Consider the following 25961-nt stretch of genomic DNA (forward strand, 5'->3'; position numbering starts at 1 on the left):
GGGGTAGCATCATGTGATGGGGGTGTTTATTAGTGGCAAAGACCAGAAAAGTGATTAGAGAAGACAGAAAGCTAAATGCAGTTAATACAAAGATATTCTTAATAAAAATCTGATTCAGAGCGCTCAGAACCTCAGACTGGGCTGAAAGTTCACCTTTCAAAATGATAATCACTCTACACACACATTCAATACAATGCAGAAGTGGCTTAGGGACAACTCTATAAACATCTTTGAGTGGCCCAGCCAGAGCTGAGACTTGGAATCAATCAGACATTTTTAGAGAAACCTATAAATGGCTGTCCTCCAATGGTCCCCAGCTAACCTGACCGAGCTTGAGATGATCTAAAGAGAAGAATGACAAAAAAACAAAAACAGCAACTAGGAATGATTTTAGTTCCAGGAACTCCATTTGGAGGAACTAAATTAGCTCCTACTTTAGAGTGGGGCCTAAAAAAGTACTAGGAATTATCAATGACATAAGTGTAAGCTGATTGTATAAACCATAGCTGTCCAAACTCAGTCCTGGAGGGCTGGTGTCCTGCAAAGTTTAGCTCCATCTTGCCTCAACACACCTGCTTGGAGGTTTCTAACAAGCCTAAAAGCTTGATTAGCTGCTTTAGGTGTGTTTAATTAGGTTTGCAGGTTTAGGTTTAACATTTATCACTGCTAGCAATAGCTACTCTACAGAGCCAGTTTACACTAACCACCACCATCTTGCCATTTGCCCCTGTTTAGATTATAGCTCATTATAAGATTTCCCTTCATGTCAAGTCCCCCGTAGTTCGAAGACCCACGCATGTTTATTGTACCTTTTATATGACATAACCTTTTGTTAAATCTAGCAACAAAATTTTAAGGTAGCAACCCTGCAGACATTTCAGTATTTTGTCACCAAATGTCACAAACCACACAAAATTCAATAATGCATTCAAATGTAGTATTGTGCACTTTTCACAAAAGTGAAATTTGGTTTGTAAACAATTTAAGCAAATGTTTTTACAGCAGTATTTTATTTACGTAGTAGCAGTTAAAATATTTCTTGTATATCTCAACTTTATTTGCCACTGTAGGTGGCCAGTCAGTGGCCAGATTCACAAATCTCATTCTTAAGAAGAAATTTCTTCTTAACTGTCATTTTTTATTTTGTATTCTGTATTAAATTTTTCTTAAGAATATTCTTTTTTTTTTCTTAACATTGTTCTTAAAATCTAAGCAGAATTCAAATTCTTGATAAGATTCTTCTTACAAATCTTAAATATCTTCTTAAAGTTAAGATAACTACCAACTAGTCGCGGATCCATAAAGGTTTTAATTTTCCAAATATTAAACATTACAAAATAATAAAACTTATAACTTTCTGTGTAAAGATATATATATATAACATATTCAATTATAGTCCACGTGCGTATCCTAAACTGGTGCTAGGACCCAGGAGCTCATGTTGCCTAGCGGTCCGGGCACACACATTCCTGCCATACCACAGTGAATGGACATGATTGTTGCAAGTCAGTCAAATGTGTTAAACAGCAGACATCCAACAGCTAAAGAGTCCGTGGAAATTCACTTACAAAAATTCTTCCCTTTAACGGATTAAATAATCCGTGTCAGGATCTCGCTTGGTAAATATGACATACATAACTTTGCTAACTTTGTTGTGTTTTTCGAAGTTTCTTCTGTCGATTCAAATATAGCGGATAATGTGATCAATGCAACGTAATGCGAGACTCGTGTTTAAAAGCTTTCAGTTGCAATTTAGAAGAATGTGCCAAGCAGGGTTTCTTCACTGATACATTTATTTTTCAAATGCAATGGATTACTTGGAAAAGTACAAGTTTAAAGCTTTTCACGTCGGATTGCATAAACCTAAGAACTGAGTATATATGCTTTGATCCTAAATGTTTTTTAATGTTTCATGCTTCCTGTCTGCGATATGGGGTTTTAATAGCTGGCGACGTAATGCTTAAATTCATCTGGTGGTTCTATTTTTGGGTTCTCTGGTACGTTTCCCTGTTAACTCCTCCCGTCATTTCGCTTGTGGTATATTGTTGATAATGCTTCATATAACTGGTTTGTTTTTTAAAGACACCATGAATATACGGAAAAACGTGCAGATGGGAGATATTCCTGCCTAATTTTTTTTTTTGTAGATGTAAGCAGATGTGGTTGTATTATAATTATGCACATATCATACCTGTGCGTAATTGTTTATATATTGCGTTTTTGCTATTTTGTACATTGTCTATTTTATATATTTGTATATTATTATTTTTTATTATCTGTGTCACTAAAACAACCTGGCAATAAAGCTAATTTTGATTCTGATTCTGAAAAGTAACTAACCGTAACGACTGCTTATGGACTAAACTCGCTAAAGTTGTGTGCCGCTTTAAATGCTGATATACTCACCTTTGGGACATTCAAGGGGAATCATGACATCATTATTCAATAATAATAATAATAATTTAAAAACTAATAACAATACTTCCCAATTCCAGCTATTTACAAATATCGGCCTAACTGTATTTTTTCCAAAAAAAACAAAAAGAGCAAAAAATTACATTTTAAGATTGATAAATGTTGTGCATACATTTAAACTGGAGGGTTTTAGAGCATCCTGTTTTCTGGAATTCAGTAATTCAATAATTTGGCATCTTGTTCCTCAGTGCATTGAATGAATGTTCCACACACTAGAAAAAGTGTTAATTTTATTACAGACTTTGTAATGATAATAATGTGTGTGTGTGTGATTTTATATATATATATATATATATATATATTGTGACGAGTCGGCTGCCCCCCCCCTAGATTGTCATCATCACGCCGTCCTTTATTTGCCGCCCTTCACCAGGCTCCCGATGGGAGTGGGTGTGTTTGAGAGGAGGGGCGTAGTATTGGACAGGTCTGGCGGCGTGTGACACCTGAAGTGTATCGAGCCTCGTCACCACTGCCATTAAATACCGAGCGTGCAAGTCTCTTCCCCTGTGCATGCACGCTGGTGTCCTTGTGGGTCCAGGAAGGGAGCATAAAGGGACTCGCCACGCTGCCAGAGAAGCGCGCTGTCGGACTCCGTAGTCCTTGTGAAGACTGCAGACGTGTACCGCTGACAGGCCAGGATGCCGGGCTGTTTATCCCTTCAAACTGGAAGAAGCGAAGGACGAGCCGCGGGAAGAAGACGCTGCCCCTCGCTCCCTAGTCCAGAGAGGGGAGCGCGTGCGGCCGCCGGACTCTGTCCCTTATCTGGACCCTTCCCCCCGGATCACTACCCGACCTGCACTCCCCCTGCAGCACGACGAGGACACCAGTTCCCCCGTTTATTTTGGACACTTTTTCCCCTGGACACTTTATTTTGTATATTTTGTTTAATAAAAAGATTCTTGTTCTCGATGACAAAACTCTGGCCATTTGATAATACCTAGAATATCAAAATCAACTGCGGGCGGCAGAGCCTTTTCCTATCTAGCACCTAAACTCTGGAACAATCTCCCTAACTCTGTTCGGGAAGCAAACACACTCTTCCATTTTAAATCTAGATTAAAGACACATCTTAGCCTACACATAACATACCAACACACTTTTATTATTCAAATCCGTTAAAGGATTTTTAGGCTGCATTACTTAGATTCGCTGGAACCGAGAACACTACTCCTACAATACGATGTACTTGTGACATCGTAAAAAGTGGACCGATCACCAGATCCTGATGCACACACACACACACACACTAAGTCATTTACACTATCTGACACAGCTGCGTTTAAAATTGAACTGGAAGTTAAGTGCTGGGCGTCCGGTCAGAGGAGAACTGGCCTCAACTGAGTATGGTTTCTCCCAAGGTTTTTTTTCTCCATTCTGTATGGATGGGGTTTTGGTTCCTTGCCGCTGTCACCTCTGGCTTGCTTTGTTGGGGACACTGAACTTCTAGTGATTATCGTCGAATTGATTACAGAGACCGTCTCTGCATTTAATAACAAATTGTTCACTCTCGTCATTATACATCCCTGTCATTGTATTCTTCTACTTTATACTGTTCCGTGCTTTGATGCAACCTGTGTTGTTAAAAGCGCTATATAAATAAAAAATTATTGATTGATTGATTGATTGATTGATTAATTGATTGACGTAGGTCCACCCAGGGTGAGGCAAGAACACGTCAGAGAACTGACTGACTAGGTGCTTCTGGGCAGCAGAGAGAAGGAGGGTTAACGTCAACAACCACGGGATCGGAGGATGCAAGAGCTAGTCTTTGTTCCCTCTCCATTGGTTGGTCAGGGTGTTGGCGGTCTGGCTGATGCAAATAGTAGGTAAATGGGCCAATCCGCTCCAGCACTGTGCCCTGCAAGGTCACCAGGAACTTGCACGTGGCAACGAGGACCATCACCTTGTCTCCGTGCTGGAACTCCCGTGGGTGGGCTGCCCGGTTGTAGTGACGTTGCTGAGCTTGTTGGGCTTTACACAGGTACTCCCGGACTAATGGCATGACCCGGTCGATCCTCTTTCTCATCTGCTTGACATGCTCCATGATGGTGCAGTGGGATACTAGCTGCTGTTCCCATGAGGCCCCGGGGCTGCCAGTCAAAAAGGAGCTCAAAGGGGGTAAAGCCAGTTGAGGCCTTGGGGACTTCCCGGATTACCCGGGAACCCCCTTCATTCTCAAGCAGATGGTACGATGCGTGGTGGCAGAAGACAGGCGAGATTGGGACTTGATGTTGCCCTACATCCTCTTATCAAAACCATTCGAATGATATATGATATAAACCATCCTCTGGTCAAAACCATTTAACCTCAGCCTCCAGGCCGGGCCAGTGGAACCGATCTCGGATGCCTTGACATGTATTAAAAATGCAAAACTTTTTGTGTTTCTAAAATTACATTTTTTATTTTTTTTCCCTCCAATGGATGACACAGTACAACAGACCGTTTTTGACAAAGAAGTGCGGGAGAGGATGGGCACCAGGCCACACCTCTTGGCTCTCAATGATGCAGACCTGGGGCCAGCAATGTTTGAGGCGGTCGTTCCCCCTGGGGCTGGCAGGCTGTGTGGCGGTGGCTAGCAGATGGTCAAACCCTGGCCAGTCTCTCCCGAGCAATATCGGGACAGGCAAATCCATAAGGGAGAAGGGAGAAATAAACTCGCTGGGCTTTGCCAGTTAGAAGGGGGGCCAGCCCTCGTGCCCAATCATCTGGGTGCCATCCCTCGGCGTTTGCAATGGTTTCGAACATTTGCAAGAAAGCCTCAACATCATCATGGGCTGACATTTTGGGCAGCAGCTTGGTGCCTTGGGCACATTAACAGCCTGAGCCCACCACAGACAGCTCACCCTCCCATGCTGAGGGTGAGCTGCAAAATGTGGAAAGAATGAACCTTTGCAAAGAGGATTTAATTGACTTGTTTGGAGAGGTAATACCCAGTGCTCCTGGATCCCCTATGTCTCCTAAAATTCACACCCAGCCTCCTTCTCCTGCCACCTCAAAAAACCATTCAGTTCCTCAGCTCACTCTTAGTGCTATCTGTCCACTCTGTGTGGTCATGACATTCAGTCTCCAGCTAATCTATAGGCGTAAGGATCCCCTGTCTCCAATATGAGTCTCTGAGCCCTGGATTCCAACTCGGTTCTTCGACCCATCAGCTCTGCATTGGCTCCTGGCTCCTTCATCTCCACAGTGGTTCATCATTCCACTGGCTTTAATGGGTTCCCTCATTCCTCTGTTTCCACCTTGGTTAGTCATCAACCATCTGCCACCGCAGGACTCCTGTCCTCTGGCTTCGCCTTGTCACTCCACGCTTCTGGCTCTGTCAGGCTTTTCCTTCCCTTCGGCTCCACATTCATCCTTAGTCACTCCAGCTCCGCCACAGTCTTCCAGATCCCTGTCTTCACCTCTGTCGCCTGAGCCTTCAGGTTTGCTTGGCCCTCCAGAGCCTCTGTGTCACCCTGGCTATATGTCTGCTCTGCTCCATCTGGGTCTCCAACTCCAACGCCTCCGTCTCTGTCAGTAGTGTCCAGGGTGTTGTCAAGGTGTTGTCCTGCCTCGTCTCTGCCCGTCCATTGCCAGCCTCTCTTCTGCTTCACACCCACCTCCAGAGCCCCCACCCTCCCTCCTCTCTTTGTACTCTCTATGGTGTGAGGATGCACCTTTCCAGGAGGGAGCAATATGTCACAGTTCTGTGTGTTTAGTTTCTTCTTTGACTTAGGTTTCTCCTGTCTTGTTAATGAGTTAATCACCTGCATTCTGTTCACCTGCCTACTCCTCATTATCTGCCCTTTATCAGTTCCTGTCCCTTCAATTTTAGCTTGTCAGTTATTGCTAATGTTATCCTGTGTATATTGGACTGTTTGATTCTTGGATGTTTATTAAATGGATTAGTTTATCCTTATCCTTATCCTTCCTTGTGAATTTCCCTAGCACTACTTGTGACACCATGTCAATTAGGTACTTTTGAGAAATTATATGACAGTACTCTAACAAGATATAGCTGAATACATGAAAATGGACATGAATAAATACATAAAGAAATAATTAGAAACACAAAGATAGATAGATGTAATTAAGAAAATGCAATGAGTGACACTTTCATATTATGCCTTCAAGTCTATATATTTTAAGGACAAAGGTTTATGGGGTTCCGTTCTGTCACTAAATTGAGAAAAATACATTACTGGTCAGAAACAATGTGAAAGTTAACATTTAAAAAAAAATAATTTACCTGATGAGTGTTTTCATGCAGTTTAGTTTGATGGTTGAACTCTAAAAAATCAGTTGTAAGGGCTTTGACAGATATTGAAAAACAAAGGTGGGAATTAAAAATGATTGCAAACAGAAAGATCCATTTCAGCAGAAATGAGTTCTTCAGGATGATATGGTTCTAAATAGTAATTTGACTGTGTAAAATAAGACCCTTTTAACAAGTCTACCAGTATAATAAACTGATGCATACAAAATGCTTCACATGGAGTGGGGTGCACTGCAAAATTCAAATGGGTGTTTTAAGTGTGAAATTGTTTGAATTAGTTTTTCATTTTTTTTTTACATTTTTTTTATTTGTATTAAAAACTTGAAACATTTTACTTTGAATGCATTATATTTTAAAAGTCAGAAGGAAATGTTGATAATATATTCTTGATTTTTTGTAGGTCTGTTGGCTTTAATTATTTACCTCTTTAATTTTCCAGACAAAATCATCAAACTCCTCTAAACAAATCTGTGCTAACTTTGCCTACCCGTGCAGCAGCAGACATGCATGGTTCTGAAGAGAGTGCATCTGGAAACATGCTTCACAGGCTTATGCAAGAACATCTCAGATATGGAACAAGTGGAATCAGAGGAGGTGTAGAAAACAACTCTCAGATGCCAAGCAACCCCACATCTACAGAAAACCTACTCCTTCAAAAAGAGGGTCAAGTAGCCTACGCATACCAGCTTATGCCCCTTCAGTCTCAGTCTCGACAGGAACCTCAAGGTCAGGAGCATCAAGTGGACAGCAGCTCCATGGAAAAAACTGGTGTGAGCCAGGGTGCAGGTATAGCAGTCCAAGCAGACCAGACATCACCTGGGTTTGACACCCTGGAGCTTCCATCATATGAGGAGGCTAAAATCCAGTCTAAACTTTACAGAGGGCAGCAAAGTGTGACAGACCTTCAGTCCCAAATCCCTGGCCACAATCACCGGAGTATTCAAAATCCAGATGACAATTTTCAACAAAATCAGGACCAGGAAAAAGATGGCAATGAAAACATTGTCTACCAAAGTCAGCTGCTACACAACTCGTTTCAGAAGATGCAACAGTTGTCAACAATGTCTGGCAGTGCTGCAAGCTCACATTCCTGTCTGCCATCACTTTCTAACACACACTCACTTTCTTCCCCTCCTTCTCTTTCATCCTCTTGCACCTCTCTCTCAGCAGTTCCCATGGAAGCTCTTTTGGATGGTCAATCATGGGTTCAGCAAGGGGGCACTGGTGGCACATTTCTTTGTGATGAAGGTCTGGTAGAGTTGAAACAGGGTCATGTTCGCTCTCTAAGTGAAAGGATTGTGCAACTCAGTGTAGAATGCAGTGGAGCTAGGCAAAGTGTAGGACCATCTAATTCACCTTGCACAGGAGGAACTACTCTTTGCAGGGCTGATAGTACAGCAGATTCTCTCTCACTAACTAATAAGACCTCCATGAATACCCTACAACTGCCACCACAATCCTTAAACTCTCCACAGTGTACTTTGGATCAAAGAGGTCCTCCTCCAGAATATCCCTTTAAGTTCAAGGTACAGACTATACTTTCTCCTACATTACACAGCAACTCAGATTCTCTGGAACATGGCCACTTCAGCAGTGATACCTTGACAGCTGCCATGTTGGAGACAGCGCCACTTAGAAATATAGCAAGGTAACAGTAACAGAAACTTTAAGGTGAATTGTGTTGAATTCTGCACTACTAGCAACATCAATTGAAACTGCAAAATATTGATTTCCAAATTCCCCTAAATAGCTTAGGCAGAGGCAAACACTGATAATTTGGAAAACAATGTTTTTTAAAGTATCTCAGTGTTTATGCTGTAAGCCAACATACTTGATTAGTTGTCACTGCATTAAATTACCTTCTTAACTTCAAGTTATATATAATAAATTGTTTTAAATTCAAAAAGTGTACACACTTCACCTATAAACATTTGACAAACAGTTGTTAATCCATTCACTTTTTTTACATTTCACATGCTGTCTTTCTGTATTTTAGACAATTTCCTTTGTCTACATCGCAGCACCAAACACAGACCATTCCCATGACTTCTGAGCCTTGTATCCTGCCATCACAGGCTTCTCAGCAACAATATCAGGCTATATCCCTATCTCAGTCACTAGCATTTCCTTCAGCTCAGACTGGATCTGTGACCCAGGGACTGTTTTCTTGCATGGCTCCTTTTGGACAGCCTTTCCCAGGGGAAACATTTGCCAAGGTAAACGATGGCAAGCAGATGCTGGAGACCCTTAAAGAAGAGAACCAAAACCTCAGACAAGAACTTCAAAAGCAAAATGAGATGGCCAGCAAAATACAACGGGTACTTGTCTGTGTGTCTGTTTATCAGATAAGAAGCAAAGTGTATTACAATGTAATTATAACATATATGAGAGGAAGTATTATTACATATATGAGAGGAAGTAGTGAATTAAGGGGGGAAAACTATAACTGGAACGTGTTGTGGTGATGAAAATATTGTCAAGATACTTCCCAGCATGACTGTAATTTATCACGCTGACAGAAGGACATTTGCATGCTTGTTTATGCTGTATTTTCAGTTGGAGTTAGAGACTGTGCGTCTGTCAGAGGCATATGAGAGTTTAGTGAAGAGCTCATCCAAACGAGATGCTCTGGAAAAGACCATGAGGAATAAGCTAGAGGCAGAGATCAGACGTCTTCATGATTTTAACAGAGACTTGAGAGGTGAGATTATTTAAAATGCCCATGCTTTGGTTAGAACCTGTGGTTTATACAAATTCAACCAAATTTTATTGCTGAAATTTGTGAGTTCACAAATTAAAATAGAGTTCACAAAAAAAAAGTTAGTATTGCATTTGTTTGTTTGTTTGTTGATTTACCTTATTTGAGCTGTTCTTGGGTCCTGTGGAAAATCTTTTTTTCATGTGTTTTTCAGACCGTTTGGAGACAGCCAGTCAACAGCTAGCCAGTCAGGAGCTGAAGGGACAAGAAGACGGACACTTGTATCTTTCACAGAGTGAGATTTTAATCCTTATGCATATCTTCACACAAATATGCTCACTTTTTGCTGAGTCTGTTCACTGTTAAAAATATGTGTTTAGCTACTCAACCCAAATTTCCTGCTTCCTTCCTTCCTGTCACATACATCTTCCTTTCTTGCACTCAGATATAATTAAAATTCCATTATTTAGCAAGTACATCTACAGCAAAACAACTTCTCTTCTAAAGAAGAAAATGCTATATAAAAAAAAGTCTGTTTACCTACACTTGAACTTCTATAGCCACTGCAGCTTTGTGTAATTGGCAACTACATCCAAAAAATTATAAAAAAAAAAAAAAAAAAGTTTCACAGTGCACCATTAAGTTCTCTAAAACACATTTGTATTTATTTTTTCCTCAGGGAGAGAAAGCCTAAAAGATCTGGAAAAATTAGAGATAGAGGCAGCCCATCTCCGATCAGCCAATGAGGATCAACGACGACACATTGAGATTTTAGAGCAGGCATTAAATAATGCTCAGAGTAAAGCCCTTAAACTAGAGGAAGAGGTGAGTCTTAAATTTACTCTAATGGATTATTGGTAGTCTTTTAAGTAAATATTTGAAGTAATACTTGCAAATTATTACAAATGCATATCTAGCAAATATATGGTTTTGGTAGCATGGGCTGTGTGAAATTTGCAGGTTTTAAAGTTCCCCCACAGTCACTTATTTTAGCACTTAAAACTCAACTCATATTTCTATCTTAGAAAATATTTACTGAGAAATTATTCCACAGTACAAAAATAAAACAACGCAAATCTTATGACATGTGACAATGAACAGTATATAAATCATTTGATTAAAAAACAATTACACTGTCCAACAACGAGACTGTAACGTCCAGCCAGCAGAGAGAGCCCTCACCCGAGTACTAGCTGGGCTCATCCTCTGCTTCTTCTGCTCTTATTTCTTGTTTAGAGGCATTTATAACCAAAGGCCACCCATAAGACAATTTGAAGTATTGCCAATCTACCTGCCTTACTTAGCGTTCTATATCTGCCTGCTGCTATCTTGTGTATGATCATTGCCTGTTTGCCTGTTTCCCGACCTTTGGATTAGCTTTTCTGTTTTCTCCTCCTTATTGGATTGCTGTTCTGGTTTTGACCTGCTGCCTGCCTACTCGTTTATGATTATTTTCTCAACCCTCAATAAAACTCTGCAAATAGATTCTACCTCAGACTCCGCGTCCTTGTTACATTATACTTCGCCATCCCTGAATCCAGCAGAGGTTTCAAGCCTTGAAGCAGCATTCAACTATTAAGGAGAACTGCTCAAAAACTATCAGGAACAACTTTCCAAGTTGCAATCAGTGAACGAACACTTGACTCATTTTATCTGAGCACTACCCCCAAAGACACCCAAGATGGTAAGATTTGCTCTATCTGATCAATTTGATGGTAACGCAGAGAAATGTCTGGGCTTCATTCTACAGGTTAAGCATTATCTAGGGATAATTTTGAGTCAGAGGAAAAGTGTGCGTTACTTATGACGCTACTAACTGGTAGAGCTATTGACTGGGCTGCAGTTGTGTGGGAAACTAACTCACGTTTACGATATTCAGTTAACTATTCAAGTTCAAGAAGTTTTTGAGTACCCCTCCAGCAGTAAAGACATTTCCACCCAAATCATTAACCTCATCCAGGGAAGCCGCACTGCCGTGGATTATGCCATCGAGTTCCACACACTAGCAGTGCAGAGTGGTTGGAATGACACTGCACTCAAACTGAGTTGGCTTGTAGAGGGGAGCACTTGTCATTTAATGACTTCATCGCGCTAACGATCAAGATCAATAATCTGTTGAGAAAAACACCCAAACATAAGAACAGTAAAACATATTTGCTAAAAACACCTGCTCCAGTCCCTGTGTATTCACGCCAAAATGAGGAACCCATGCAGCTCAATGTGTCACGGCTTTCAGGGAGTGAGAGAGAAAGACGTCGGACGAATCATGTATGCTTCTACTGTGAAACAGCTGGACACTGCAGCCTTGGATGTCCGCAAAAGTCCCAGAAATCCTGCGTGAATATTGATCATTTTACCCTACTCAGTGACAGAATACTTACCTTACCCATTACCCTTAAAGCTTATAACCTGTCTATTAATCTCACAGCCATGATTGACTCAGGAGCTGCCCTAAACCTGATTGACCAGATCATTGTCAAGAAATTCCAAATTCCCCACTCAGCCATGCAATCCCCCCCATTCGTATTACAGCCATCAACTACTCACTAATCGGAGGAGGTATTACCCATCAGACACTAACCCTCACTCTTCACGTAGGAATTTTGCATCGGGAATCCATTTCGCTATATGTTGTGGACTCCCCAAAGCATGAAATCATTTTTGGCTTCCCTTGGCGTGCATGACCACCAGTATAGAAAGCCCAGAGACCCTCAATCCTGTACAAATCCCTTCCTGTTATAACGACCTGGCTGTAGTATTTAGCAAATCAAAAGCCACCCAACTACCCTTGGGATTGTGCCATCGACCTGCTCCCTAATGCAATGCCTCCCAAAAGTAAAGTCTACCCTTTGTCCAGAAATGAAAGTCAGGCCATGGAGGAGTACATATCTGAAGCCTTTGCAGCCTGCAGCTGGGTTCTTTTTTGTAGAAAAGAAGGATGGAGGGTTGAGACCATGCATTGATTATCGAGGCCTTAATAATGTCACAGTCAAGTTTCGCTATCCACTCCCCCTCGTGCCTTCTGTCCTGGAACAACTATTAGAGGCCACCATATATACCAAGTTGGATCTAAGGCATGCACTATGAGTAACTTGTTATGCCGTATGGACTGGCGAACTCACCTGCAATCTTCCAGTCTTTCATTAATGAAATCTTCAGAGACATCATCAACCAGTTTGTCATGTGCTCAATCCAAGATAACCAAAGAGTTACCCTCCGGTCTCCTGCTACCTCTACCTATCCCACAACGTCCCATCTTTCAATAGACTTTGTGACTGACCTACCACCTTCCAATAACCACACCACCATATTAGTTGTAACTAACCGTCTCTCCAAGTCATGCTGTCTGATCCCGCTGAAAGGACTCCCCACTGCTATGGAAATCATGTTTCATCATGTTTTTCAAATCTACTGCTTACTGGAGGATATTGTCAGTTATCTTGGACCCCATTTCACATCCCAAGTCTGGCGAGCCTTCTGTAGACATCTGGACATCAATGTCAGCCTGACCTCTGGCTATCATCCCCAATCCAATGGCAAAGTCAAACGTCTCAATCAGGAAATTGGCAGATATTTAAGAACCTATTGCAGTAGGGACCAACATAGGTGGTCTGATATCAAGCAACCTATAAATCATTTGTTAAAAAATGAATATTATTTTTGCACCTGCAATTAATGTTGAAATTTTTTTTTTTATTTCATCAAACCACTATTACTGTGATCTATGTTGTCTTTGGTGAGGTTCTTCACTCTTTGTGCTTTAATGTTAGGTTTTGTTGTAATGTTGTAATTTTAGGTGTGCTATTTCTTTGGAATGCACTTGTCAAAGGGAGCAATATATTTTCCTCATTATGTTCAGGTGATATGTTCCCCTGACAATGAAAACAGCATGATGTGCATCTACATATATAGCCGTTTTAATATCATAAATGTTTTTTGTTGTTGTTAGTATATAAAATGTTTTTATATATATATATATATATATATATATATATATATATATATATATATATATATATATATATATATAATGTATATAAACATTTAAAAAATATATACATATATACTTATTTTTTGCCATACCTAAACGAATCTGCTGACGCAAATCATCATCAGATTTGAGCTGCCTTGTCTCTGCAACATCCCAGCCGAAGATAATGAGGAACCTTTTGACAAGTGCTTTCCAAACGATTGGCAGGCATTTACTCTGCTCCTTTAAACGTCCCCACTAACCACTAACAAGGGGATAAGGATGATCACTTTGATTTGGTAAATTGTCATGAACCGTTTGGTACATGATACTACTATTGTTGCATGCCTAATAATTATTAGTAATTAAATAGTTATTATTAATTATTTTTGTTTTGGATTAAACAGTGATCTGGTATCAAACATCAACTAAACAGTGTTAGTCATCTCTAGTAAATCTCTCTCTTTGTGCTGTAGTTGAGTAAAAAGCAGAAGTATGTGGAGCGGGTGGAGCGGCTGCAGCAGGCACTAGCACAACTCCAGGTCGCATGTGAAAAACGTGAGCAGCTGGAACGACGTCTACGTACTCGTCTGGAGAGAGAACTAGAATCTTTGCGAATGCAACAGGTCAGTGCTTAAAACCTCTTCATTATAGTACCAACACTTAAAATTTTAGGGTTTAGAAACCTTTTTGGTTTGTTCCCATTCCTTTTTTTAATAGTTCTTGCCACATTCTATTTTCTATTTTTAATCAGATTTATACAGAATTGTGCCTTAAATTGAATTAATAAAGCCCTCATTGAGCAAGTCAAACGCGACTGTGGCCAGAGAAGAATTAAACAGAAATCAATACTGAAATAAACTTAGCTGAATAATGTTTATTTCTGTAGAACTGCCTCTAATTTTGTTTCATAATTGATGAACTTGGAAACATCTACACTTTGTTAAACAGAACTTCATCTGTTGTTGTATTAGCAGCAACTGCTCAAGTATTTGTTATTTGTATGCTGCTAACTTGTTAGCTGGATTTGATTGATGTTTTGTTTGATCTTGGATTGGTTGGTTCTTCAAAGCTCAACTTTCTGTTGCTGTCAGTTTTTAACGATTAGGATAGGGTGCATTGCAGTGTGAGCTGGATGGAAACAAGATACTTTTTAGGAAAAATTTCAAAGATCTTTGTATTTGGAAGTTCATGCTTTTGGAAGTTCAATAGGGCAGGATTTTTTTTAAACTAAGAGATCAGAACAAACTAGAAAGATCATTTTGGGATTCCAGAATAAAAAACTGAAACAGTCAATATATTGAACAAGACAGCTATCTTTACTTTAAGTAGAGCAAAATATGATTTGACTTACCATCAACATGAGGAATCTACAGCTGATACAATCCTGTCACACCTCTGGACTTTTGTTATTGTTTTTCTCGAGCCACGTGTTATCACGTTTGTCGGACAACGTTATCAATGTTACCCAATGTTTCAAGGTTACAGCTTTACTCTGTTTTGTTCCCGAGCTCTTTTTCGTGGTTTTTGTTTTGCCTTTGTATATATTTTTGCCAGTTTTGAATTAAATCTATTTGTATTTTCGAGTCTTGAGCGTTCCTTCTCTCCCGAGAAACCGCAAATTCGTGACAGGATAATCCGACCACGAAAGTAAAGCAGCGTTTTTTCCCCTTTTTGTTTTTTGGGTTTTTTGTCATGGATTCCCCCTACAACGACCCAAATTTCCTCATCCTCCTGCTGGAGCAGGAGGATCGCTCTCTCGAGGGTTATACTAAGGACTTCCCGGACGGCTTTTTGTGCTCGATCCACTTCCGAGGACTGAACACCACCACACGAGCAAAGCTGTCCGGGAATGCCCCTCGAGAGAGCGTCGCCGCTTACATCGAGTGGGTGCTGGTGTCATGCAATTCGCCGATGACTGTTGCGCTGGAGGACAACGACACCAGCCCCACTCCAGATCCAGAACCCAGCCCATCATCTCCCTGCGTCGCGGAGGCCAGGCCTGTGCCCACGGAGGGCGCAATCGCTGAGTCTGGGACGACCACAGAACCATCGCTGAGGAGAGCGACAGAGCCGTGGAGCGCCACCGGACCCGAGCCGATTGCAACAGACCAGGTGCGTGAGCGGGCATCAGAGCTTGCCGTGGTGGAGACAGCCGACAGCGAGAGCGCGGAGTGGAGCTCCGCCCACTGCACATCGGCTGAGGATGAGCTGATCATCCACCTGGGGCTGCTGGATCTGCAAGAGGAACTGGATGTGGACTTGGACTTGGAATTAGACTGGGCACCTCCCGTGTATCCTGAGTTGCTGGTCCCGCCCAGCCGTCCTGTTAGCCCGCTGGTCCCGCCCAGCCGTCCTGTTAGTTTTCCCACCCTCCCACCCTGGTCATACAGCGACGATGTATCCCAGCTGCCCCTGCGCTCATCCTCAGCTCTCCATCACGAGCTCGCCACGGGTCTGCCGGTCCCCATCACCGTCGAGGGTGGACGATCCCTCGCCTCACCGTCCCGCCTCCGAGTCCCGGACTCCTCCTCGGCTCGTAGACCCGTCGGCTCCCCCTGGGCTTCTAGCTCCCTCCTCTCCACCGTGGTCTGTCAGTCCACCAGCTCCACAAGGCTCCATCGTCCCTCCGGCTCCGCCTTGGTCTGTCGTCGACCATCCGTCGCCTCGGGATTCCTCTCCAGCGCCTCGACGTCACCTTGGCTCTTCGGCTCTCCGCCTCCGCTTCGGTCTCCTCCGCTGCCGTCGGTCGGACCCATGGAGTCGATGGCCGCACCTCCTCCATGGCTCCTCCCTCCGTCGGCGCCACCATGGACCATCATGGCTGGGTTCTGGACCTCCTCCCAAGATCCGGTATCCCCAGTTCCGAGTTGTTTTTTTGTTGTTACTTTAGGTGCGAGGACGCACCTTCCGGGAGGGGGGCATTATGTCACACCTCTGGACTTTTGTTATTGTTTTTCTCGAGCCACGTGTTATCTGTGCCCTGCCTTCCCTTTGTGTTTAATTGTGTGATTGTCTTTAGCCGTGTCTCGTTAATTTCCCTGTGTATTTAAGCCCTGTGTTTTGTCTGCACGTTTGTTGGACAACGTTATCAGTGTTACCCAATGTTTCAAGGTTACAGCGTTACTCTGTTTTGTTCCCGAACTCTTTTTCGTGGTTTTTGTTTTGCCTTTGTATATATTTTTTGGAATTAAATCTATTTAAGTTTATTTCGAGTCTCGAGCGTTCCTTCTCTCCCGAGAAAACCACGGAAAACGTGATACAATCCATTGGGAGATAAAATAAAATGTGTTGTTTCAGTAGCATTTCTGTGGGTAGGTGCAATTTCGAACTGAAATAAAAATACTGTGGCACTGAGGCTGTTTGCTCCCCATAATAAATGGGTTCCTCTTATTATCTGCTATGGGGGGAGGAGTCAGAGGAAGCTAAAAAAAAGAGAGGAAAAGGAGAAGTGGAAAAAGCACAGCAGGAAATGATAGATAATAAAGAGCCTCCACGTTGTTGCTTTTGTGGAGTTCAGACGCCTCCTGATACTCTTGTTCTAGATTATGAGTTCAGGAAATAATCGATGGCTGTTGGCTGCTTGTTAAACCAGATTTCCATCTCCTGTATTTGTTCTGGGAAGTTACTTTTTATTAGTTTTTATTAGTTAGATTTTATTAACAGACCACATTTGGTTGAATCACTTATTAAGCTGTATACTGTTGTGATCTAATGTAACAAACTCACAAAAAATAAATGTAAAATTATTAAAACAAAGCTTTAAATATATAAAAAATATATAGTTTAAAAAAATACAGAGAGGGATCATTGCAAAAACCTAAAATGTAATAAAATATAAACAAACTGTTCACATAAATTGATGAAGGATGAAATGTGCATAACTAATATTTAGAACATAAACATAAAACATAATACAGAAAGTAATTGTTCACCAGTTATATTAAGTTAGAGATTAAGTTAGAGATCTACTTCTAATCACAGAACCGGCTATACTGATGAGATGTGCATAATAATCACATTCGATTATTTGGAGGACTTTAGCTGCTGCATTTTGGACCAGCTGAAGTTTATCAAGCGTGCAGAACAACCAACCAATAATGCATTACAGTAATCTAACCTGAAGGTCATAAACGCATTAATTAATATTTCTGCATTTGACGTTCGGAGCTTAGGTTGTAATTTGTATATATTTTTGAGACGGAAAAAGGCAGTTTTACAGATTCTAGAAACATGGTTTACAAAGCAAAGAATGCTGTCAAACAGCACACCTAGGCTCCTAACTGATGAATTAGTAGAGCAGCCATCAAGTGTTAGACAGTGTTCTAGATTATTACATGTGGGGTTTTTAGGTCCAATAATTAGCACTTCAGTTTTTTTCTGAATCTAGCATTAAGAAGTTACTCATTCTTTTAGTTTCTCAGTTTGGTGTGTATCACTGGGCTGTGAAGAAATATTAAGTATCATCAACATAGCAACACCATGTCTCTTGATAATTCTCCCAGAGGTAACATGTAAAATTGTGAAAAATAACAGCCCTAGAACTGATCCTTGAGGTACTCCATATTTTACTTGTGAATATTATGATACCTCCTCATTTACTACTACTAGCTGATAGCGGTCAGACAAATACGATTTGAACCATGAGAGTGAACACCAGGAAGGCAGCAGGACCTGACGGCATCACAGGTCGGGTTCTGAGAGCCTGTGCTGACCAGCTAGCACCGGTGTTCACTGAGATATTTAATCTCTCCCTGAAACAGTCTGTAGTCCCCTCGTGTTTCAAAGAGTCCATCATTGTTCCTGTGCCGAAGAAACCTCAACCATCTTGCCTTAATGATTACCGCCCTGTAGCTCTGACGTCTGTAGTGATGAAGTGCTTCGAGAGACTCGTCAGAGACTTCATCACCGCATCACTACCGGACACACTCGACCCACTACAGTTTGCTTACCGCCAAAACCGGTCTACGGAGGATGCCATCACACACCTCCTCCACACAACCACAAGCCACCTGGATTTTAGGAAAGGGAACTATGTGAAAATGCTGTTCGTGGACTATAGTTCAGCGTTCAACACCATAGTTCCCTCCACGCTCACCTCGAAGTTGGAGGTCCTGGGACTCAGCCCATCCCTGCGTCACTGGATCACCAACTTCCTGACCGACAGACCACAAGCCGTACGGATGGGAAAACACACCTCCTCCTCCCTCACTCTCAGCACTGGAGCCCCTCAGGGTTGTGTTCTGAGCCCCCTGCTGTACTCGCTGTACACACATGACTGTGTGGCCACTACAAACTCCACCACCATCATTAAATTTGCTGATGACACTGTCGTGGTGGGCCTGATCTCCAACAACGATGAGATGGCCTACCTTCAGGAGATCAACAACCTGGAGAGATGGTGTCAGGAGAACAATCTTCTCCTGAACGTCAGCAAAACAAAGGAGTTAATAGTGGACTTCAGCACGAAGCAGGTGCGCTCTTACCATCCCATCAAGATCGACGGGACCCCAGTGGAGAGAGTGGACAGTTTCCGGTACCTGGGTGTTCACATCACGCAGGACCTGTCTTGGTCCTGTCACATCAACACCCTGGTGAAGAAGGCCCGGCAGCGTCTATACCATCTGAGGCGCTTAAGGGACTTCAGACTCCCCATCTCAGGTGCTCAGGAACTTTTACACCTGCACCATCGAGAGTGTCCTGACGGGAAACATCACCTCCTGGTTTGGAAACAGCACCATGCAGGACAGGCGAGCTCTTCAGAAGGTGGTGCGGTCAGCTGAGCGCACCATCCGCACTGAGCTCCCTGTGCTGCAGCACATCTACAACAAGCGGTGCTGTACCAGGGCCAGGAAGATCGTGGAAGACCTCAGCCATCCCAACAATGGACTCTTTTCTCTGCTGCGTTCAGGAAAGCGCTTTCGTTCCCTGAAGGCAAACACAGAGAGAATGAGGAGGAGCTTCTTCCATGAGGCCATTCGGAGTCTGAATCAGAGAACACCCAGCACCTAAATACCGGAATTCCCATGTGCACCCCTCTTTCCCAGATACTCGCCACTTACATTTGGACAATTGCACTAGCCACTTTGCACTGGACATTGCACAGCCACTTTACACTTACACTTATACACTTTACACTTTATATCTTATACTTTATATTTATATTCTATTTTATTTTTTTATATTCTACTTTGCACACTTTTTTTTTTTATACATATTTCTTATATTTTATATTTATATATACATTTAAATTTTGTTTCTATTTTGATGCTGGACGGTTGTAAAGAACATTTCACTGCATGTCGTACCATGTATGTATGTGTATGTGACAAATAAAATTTGAATTTGAATTTGAATGCTACGGCGCTTCCACTAATGCCATTCAAAAGAATGTTGTGATCGATAGTATCACTGCACTAAGATCTAACAGCATTAATAACGAGATTAAACCATGATCAGATGATAGAAGCAGGTCATTAATAACTCTAATGAGAGCAGTCTCAGTGCTATGGTATGGTCTTAATCCTGATTGGAGGTCTTCGCAGATACTATTTTTCTCTAAGAATGAATATAGTTGTGAGGATACTACGTTTTTTAGTATCTTTGACAGAAAAGGGAGATTAGAGATTGGTCTGTCACAGTCTTTGGGTTAAAGATGTGGTTTCTGGCTTAACTACAGCCAGTTTGAAGGTTTCGGGGACATATCCTAATGGCAATGATGAATTAATAATGGTCAAAATAGGTTCTATTACTTCTTATTTGTCCTTTTAATAGTTTAGATGAAATAGGGTCTAACATACATGTTGCTGTACAAGCTTTTACAATTCTGCCTCTCCTATAATAGAGAATGAGTGTAATTTTTCCTCAGGGGATCTATAGTTCACTAACTGATGTGATACTGTGGCTGACGGCTTCATAGTTACAATTTTATCTATGAGACTATCAATGTTGGAAATAAAGAAGTTCATGAAATCATTACTGCTGTACTCTTGGGGAATGTAAGTACCTGTTGATGCTTTATTTTTTGTATTGAATATAGAATTCTATAGTGCACTGATGTGATACTATAGCTGATGGCTGCATAGTTACAATTTTATCTCTGTTAGTATCAATCTTGCTAGTAAAGTAGGTTATGAAGTCATTACCCCTGTACTCTTGGGGTATGTAAGTACCTGTTGATGCTTTATTTTTCATTAATTTAGTTGCTGTATTGAATAAATACCGGGGATTGTGTTTGTTTTCTTCTAAAAGAGAGGAAAAATAATCAGATCTAGCAGTTTTTAATGCTTTTCTGTACAATAGGATACTTTTCCGATGGGCAATACAAAATACTTCTAGTTTTGTTTTTCTCCACCTGCACTCCATTTTGCTCTCTTCTAATGAGAACACTCACACTCTAAAGAGAGCAGCCTGGAAAATACCATGAAGTCAGATTATTTTCTTTTATCTTTCTTAAGCATAAAGGAGCAACTGTAGAAAAAAGACTGCATAGTTTCTGTAACATCATCAAGTTTTTCTGCAAGGAATTGAGAATTAATTCTATGTGACAGTTTTACATCTAGAGTATGATTTCAACGGTAGGTCCTGACACTTGTTGTCTAACCCCAGTGGAGTTCAGAATGTCTAGGTATGCTAATCCTAATGCAATTAATCGCCAACAATTAAGTTAGAAAATCAACAAATTCTTAATGAAATTTATGTGGTGCCCTCTATATGGTATCCAGAATAAATATGACGGGATTTATCAGTAGCACATGTTTCTCTAGATAATGTTATATGCAGCACGATAACTTCAAATGAGTTATAACAGTTTTTATTTGTTGAATATTAATTAAATTGTTGCTTTTAAATTGGTTTTGGACATTTTTTGCGTATTCTAATATGGGGTAGAGACACAGTTTCTATAGTGTGATACCTAGGTGAATAAGTCTCTATGTGCTGAGAATTAACTGTCTTCTGTCACTTGAGGCAGCTAGCAGATTTAGTCAGTCCGGATTGTCATTCCTGAGTCCTAGTTAGTCAAGTGTGAGCTCTAAGACTATGTGCCATATTTCTAGACCATTTCTTTTCAACATGTCAAGTCTGCTCCAGAAACTCATCCAAATGTCTATGAAACCTCTGTTATTCTGCGGGTACCACTTAGACATTCAGCAATTGAGACCCAGCAGTATGCTGTAAATTTCATCACCCTGGTAAGCAGGGAGAGGACCAGAGCATAATACAGTGTCTGACATTGTACTTGCAAATTCCCACACCTATACACTATACATTTGGCAAGTGACAATGCAAGGAGAAGCCATTTACTCACCATGAGTGACAAAAGATTTACTTACCACTGTTGTTTGATGAGTTTGTAAAAACAAATATTGTAAAAACAAATATATTTGACATGAAAGGGAGTTTTTTGACCTATAGACTGTTTTATCGGTCGTTTTTGCCTGATCGTATGTTAATTTCCGGTATGTATTTGTTTATCGGTCTGGTTAGTGCTACCGGCTACAAACAGTTGAGTAATAAAGTTGGTCTCAGATTATTGTGCTATGGGATGTTTCCAATACATTTATTTATTTCTGGCGACCTACCACGATATCAAAACTGACCGATTTTCCAAAAGGCTTTGTTGAATAAACATGCATAGGCTGTATTTCTGAAGGAAATGTCATTTTTATTTCATTCGTCATGTAAAGCAGTGTTTGTAATCTCTGAACTGCTTTGTCTACAGCCATTACAAGGGAAACCTCCATTTCTTGTGCTTCAAGCACCTCCTGCTGGCAGAGAATGAATTAACATTTCATTTTTAATAAAGCTTTCTGATTTACACAGCAAACATTTTGCTTGTTATCAAAAAAATAATCTGCTCTAGAAGACTTATAGCTGCTGTTATTGAATCTATTGCAATGTCTACTGAAAGATAAGTAAGGGCCACAATAGCAGTAATGTTTATGTTGTCGTTGTTGAAACTGTCTATATGTTGAAAAGCAATTATTCAGCCCAGTATACTCATAACCACTGTTTCTCCCTTTGTGTAGCGTGCTGGTGTAGGTGTACCTATTAGTAAATGTGAGTCTAGTGCTCCTGCACTACTGGATCTGCTAAGGGAGAGAGAGGAAAGGATTCTGGGATTGGAGGCTGATATGACACGCTGGGAACAGAAATACTTAGAAGAGAGCGCAATGAGACAGTTTGCCATGGAGGCCGCAGCAACAGCTGCAGCGCAGAGGTCAGTGCCTTCTCATATAAATAATTAAATGTAAATTTTTATTTGCACTTTTAAAGACAATCCTGTCTCAAAGTCTGCAGTAAGAGTTGGCAAAATCAATATTTGATTATTTCAAAAAATATTCAACATCATCTCATAGGTGACCATGGACCACAAAACTTAAATCTTAAGTCGCTGGGGTATATTTGTAGCAATAGCCAAACATATATTCTGTGGGTCAAAATAATAGATTTTTCTTATGCCAAAAATTCATTAGGATGATTCATCTGTTTAACAAACTAACAACTTGTATGCACATTTTGTCCTGTCTCTAAAATTGTTTATATTTCAGCATTTCAGATTCCATAACATAAGCACTGCATTTCAAGCTCCAGCTGTCATAGAAAGTAATTTTAGCTCAATGCTTGAGAAGACATATTGCCTTGGTAATAGCCCTTCAGGGCCAGCTAAGATTTGCTAGAGAGGCTAATCTCTTTTTATCTTCAATTTGCTCTGTATACTGTCAAGTCAAAGGATTCTGTGACTTAGATATCATCATGGCCATCTTTGTCAAGCTGCCGCAATGCAAAAAGAGTGTAAACCACAAATGATTTACCAAGAAGTTTATCACAGTCACTAGTATTCACATTAAATGTACATGTTCAGTTAATTTGGAAGCAAAAGTCTTATCTGAGACATTCCTGATGGGCATCAAAGGACATTGACAGGAAGGCAGGCGGCAGGTGAAGTGGCGGCAGGTGATGGTGATCAGTACTCAGGTGATTGTGATCTGGTGAATAAGGTCGGTTCGGCTGGTGAGGTGACCCTAAAGAGAGCAGCCCGGAAAATAGAGTACTGGTGGAGAAAAACAAAATTATAGGTATTTCGTATTGCCTGGCGGGAGAGTATCCTGTTATACAGAAAAGCATTAAAAGCTGCTAGATCTGATTATTTTTCATCTATTTTAGAAGAAAACAAACACAACAACCAGGATTTACAATACAGTGACTAAATCAGTGGTTCCCAACCAGTGTGCCGCGGCACTAAGGGGTGCCGTGAGATCTTTTGAGGGTGCCGCCAAAATTTCGGGGAAAAAATTCCAAGGGTGCCACAAACAAGAAAAGGTTGGGAACCACTGGTGTAAACAGTATTCTCATATCATCTAGGACTAGGTATAAGGTGTTGTTGCATGCAAACTCTCGAAATGAAACAAATAAATAAATAATAATAAAAAAGCTACAGAGATTTTAAATATCTATTTCCTTATAAGGGTGCCGGGAACTTTTGAAAGGCTTTCCAAGGGTGCCTCAAACAAGAAAAGGTTGGGAACCACTGGACTAAATTAACAAAAAATAAAACGTCAACAGGTGCTAACATTCACCAAGAGTACAGCAGTAATGACTTCATGAATTACTTTTCTTCTAAGATTAATACTATCAGAGATAAAATTGTAACTATGCCGCCATCAGCTACAGTTTCATATCAGTTAGTGAGCTATAGATCCCCTGAGGAAAAATTACACTCGTTCTCTATTATAGGAGGATGTATGTTAGACCCTATTCCATCTAAACTATTAAAAGATCTGCTTCCAGAAGTCATAGATCCTATTTTGACCATTATTAATTCATCATTGTCATTAAGATATGTTCCCAAAACCTTCAACCTGGCTGTAGTTAAACCTCTTATTAAGAAACCACATCTTGACCCCAAAGACTCTCTTTTTTGTCAAAGATACTAGAAAAGGTAGTATCCTCACAACTATATTCATTCTTAGAAAAAAAATGGTATCTGCGAGGATTTCCAATCAGGATGTAGACCGTACCATAGTACTGAGACTGCTCTCATTAAAGTTATGAATGACCTGCTTCTATCATCTGACTGTGGTTTTATCTTGTTATTAGTGCTATTAGATCATATCACAGGATTCAATACTATCAATCACAACATTCATGGAAGCACCTTAGCATGGTTCATATCTATCAGTTTGTAGCAGTAAATGAGAAGATGTCATATCGCTCACAAGTGAAATAAGGAGTTCCTCAAGGCTCAGTGTTAAGACCGTTACTTTTCAGCCTATACATGTTACCTCTGGGAGATATTATCAGGAGACTTGGTGTTCGCTTTCACTGCTATACTGATGATACTCAGCTGTATATTTCAAAGCAGCCTGATGATACACAACAAATTGAAAATTTAATAGAATGCATAATCGATATAAAAGACTGGATGATGAGTAACTTCTAAATGCAAAATTCTGAAAAAAATAATTGAAAAGTGCTAATAATTGGACCTAAAAACCACACATGTAATAATTTACAACACAGTCTAACACTTGATGGCTGCTCTGTTAATTTTTCATCATCAGTTAGGAACCTAGGTGTGCTGTTTTTCCATCTTAAAAATATATCCAAATTATGAACTATGTTTTCAACACCTAATACAGAAATATTAATTATGACCTCTAGGTTAGATTATTGTAATGCTTTATTGGGTGGTTGTTCTGCACACTTGATAAACTTCAGCTAGTGCAAAACGCAGCAGCTAGAGTCCTTACTAGAATTAGGAAGTATAACCATATTAGTCCTGTTCTGTCAACACTGCACTGGCTCCCTATCAAATATCGAATATATTTTAAAATCTTATTAATTACCTATAAAGCCCTGAATGGTTTAGCTCCTCAATATTTGAGTGAGTTCTTATCACATTATAGTCCTGCACGTCTGCTCTGTTTTCAAAACTCGGGCCATTTGATAATACCTAGAATATCAAAATCAACTGCGGGCGGCAGATTCTTTTCCTATCTAGCACCTAAACTCTGGAACAATCTCCCTAACTCTGTTCGGGAAGCAGACACACTCTGTCAGTTTAAATCTAGATTAAAGACACATCTTTTTAACCTAGCCTTCAGAATTTTAAAACTGACACAAAATCGTAAAATCGAGGTAGTGTTGAATAGATAAAATATGATGTAATTATATTTCTTTGTTCTTGGAGAACTGGAGAATATTTTTAGAGCAGATATGACATCCATGAAGTATTGCATTGCAGCTTTCATGAGATTTTTTTTTTCAACATCAAAAAAGATGGCATAATTTAGCAATATTTCTGAGGTGAAAAAATCTTATCTGCAGACATCGATACAGCAGTACAACTTTCAAATTACAAATTACTTAAGGGATAATGTACATCCATCAGGTTGTTAACCCAGAATAAAGTCTGACAAGCTTATAGGCAGCTCGGCGTGAAGCGTTATTTAAAAGTTGTACTGCTGTATCAATATGCTGTATGAAGGGCTTTATTCTGCATTAAAAACCTGCTGAATATACATTATCTCACTTATTACACAGGTTCTTGCCACTAAAGT

At 40.6% G+C, this 25961-nt stretch overlaps 1 protein-coding gene across 3 annotated transcripts in view; it reads left to right on the plus strand.

Moving 5' to 3' along the window:
- amotl1 (angiomotin like 1) overlaps positions 1-25961 on the plus strand; it is a 41898-nt gene that overhangs the window by 6987 nt on the left and 8950 nt on the right. Inside the window, exons 1-8 of one of the 3 annotated variants that reach the window (XM_043259353.1) lie at positions 1473-1619; positions 7170-8378; positions 8727-9048; positions 9287-9431; positions 9643-9723; positions 10108-10253; positions 13875-14024; positions 22428-22618. In XM_043259353.1, coding sequence (XP_043115288.1) covers positions 7234-8378; positions 8727-9048; positions 9287-9431; positions 9643-9723; positions 10108-10253; positions 13875-14024; positions 22428-22618 — 2180 coding nt within the window. In that variant the 5' untranslated portion in view covers positions 1473-1619; positions 7170-7233. Of the gene's footprint in view, positions 1-1472; positions 1620-7169; positions 8379-8726; positions 9049-9286; positions 9432-9642; positions 9724-10107; positions 10254-13874; positions 14025-22427; positions 22619-25961 lie in introns of those variants that run through there. The other 2 variants (XM_043259354.1, XM_043259355.1) reach the window with 2 other exon arrangements.

Source organism: Puntigrus tetrazona, chromosome 15 (genome assembly GCF_018831695.1).
Source record: "Puntigrus tetrazona isolate hp1 chromosome 15, ASM1883169v1, whole genome shotgun sequence".
NCBI classification, from domain to species: Eukaryota; Metazoa; Chordata; class Actinopteri; order Cypriniformes; family Cyprinidae; genus Puntigrus; species Puntigrus tetrazona.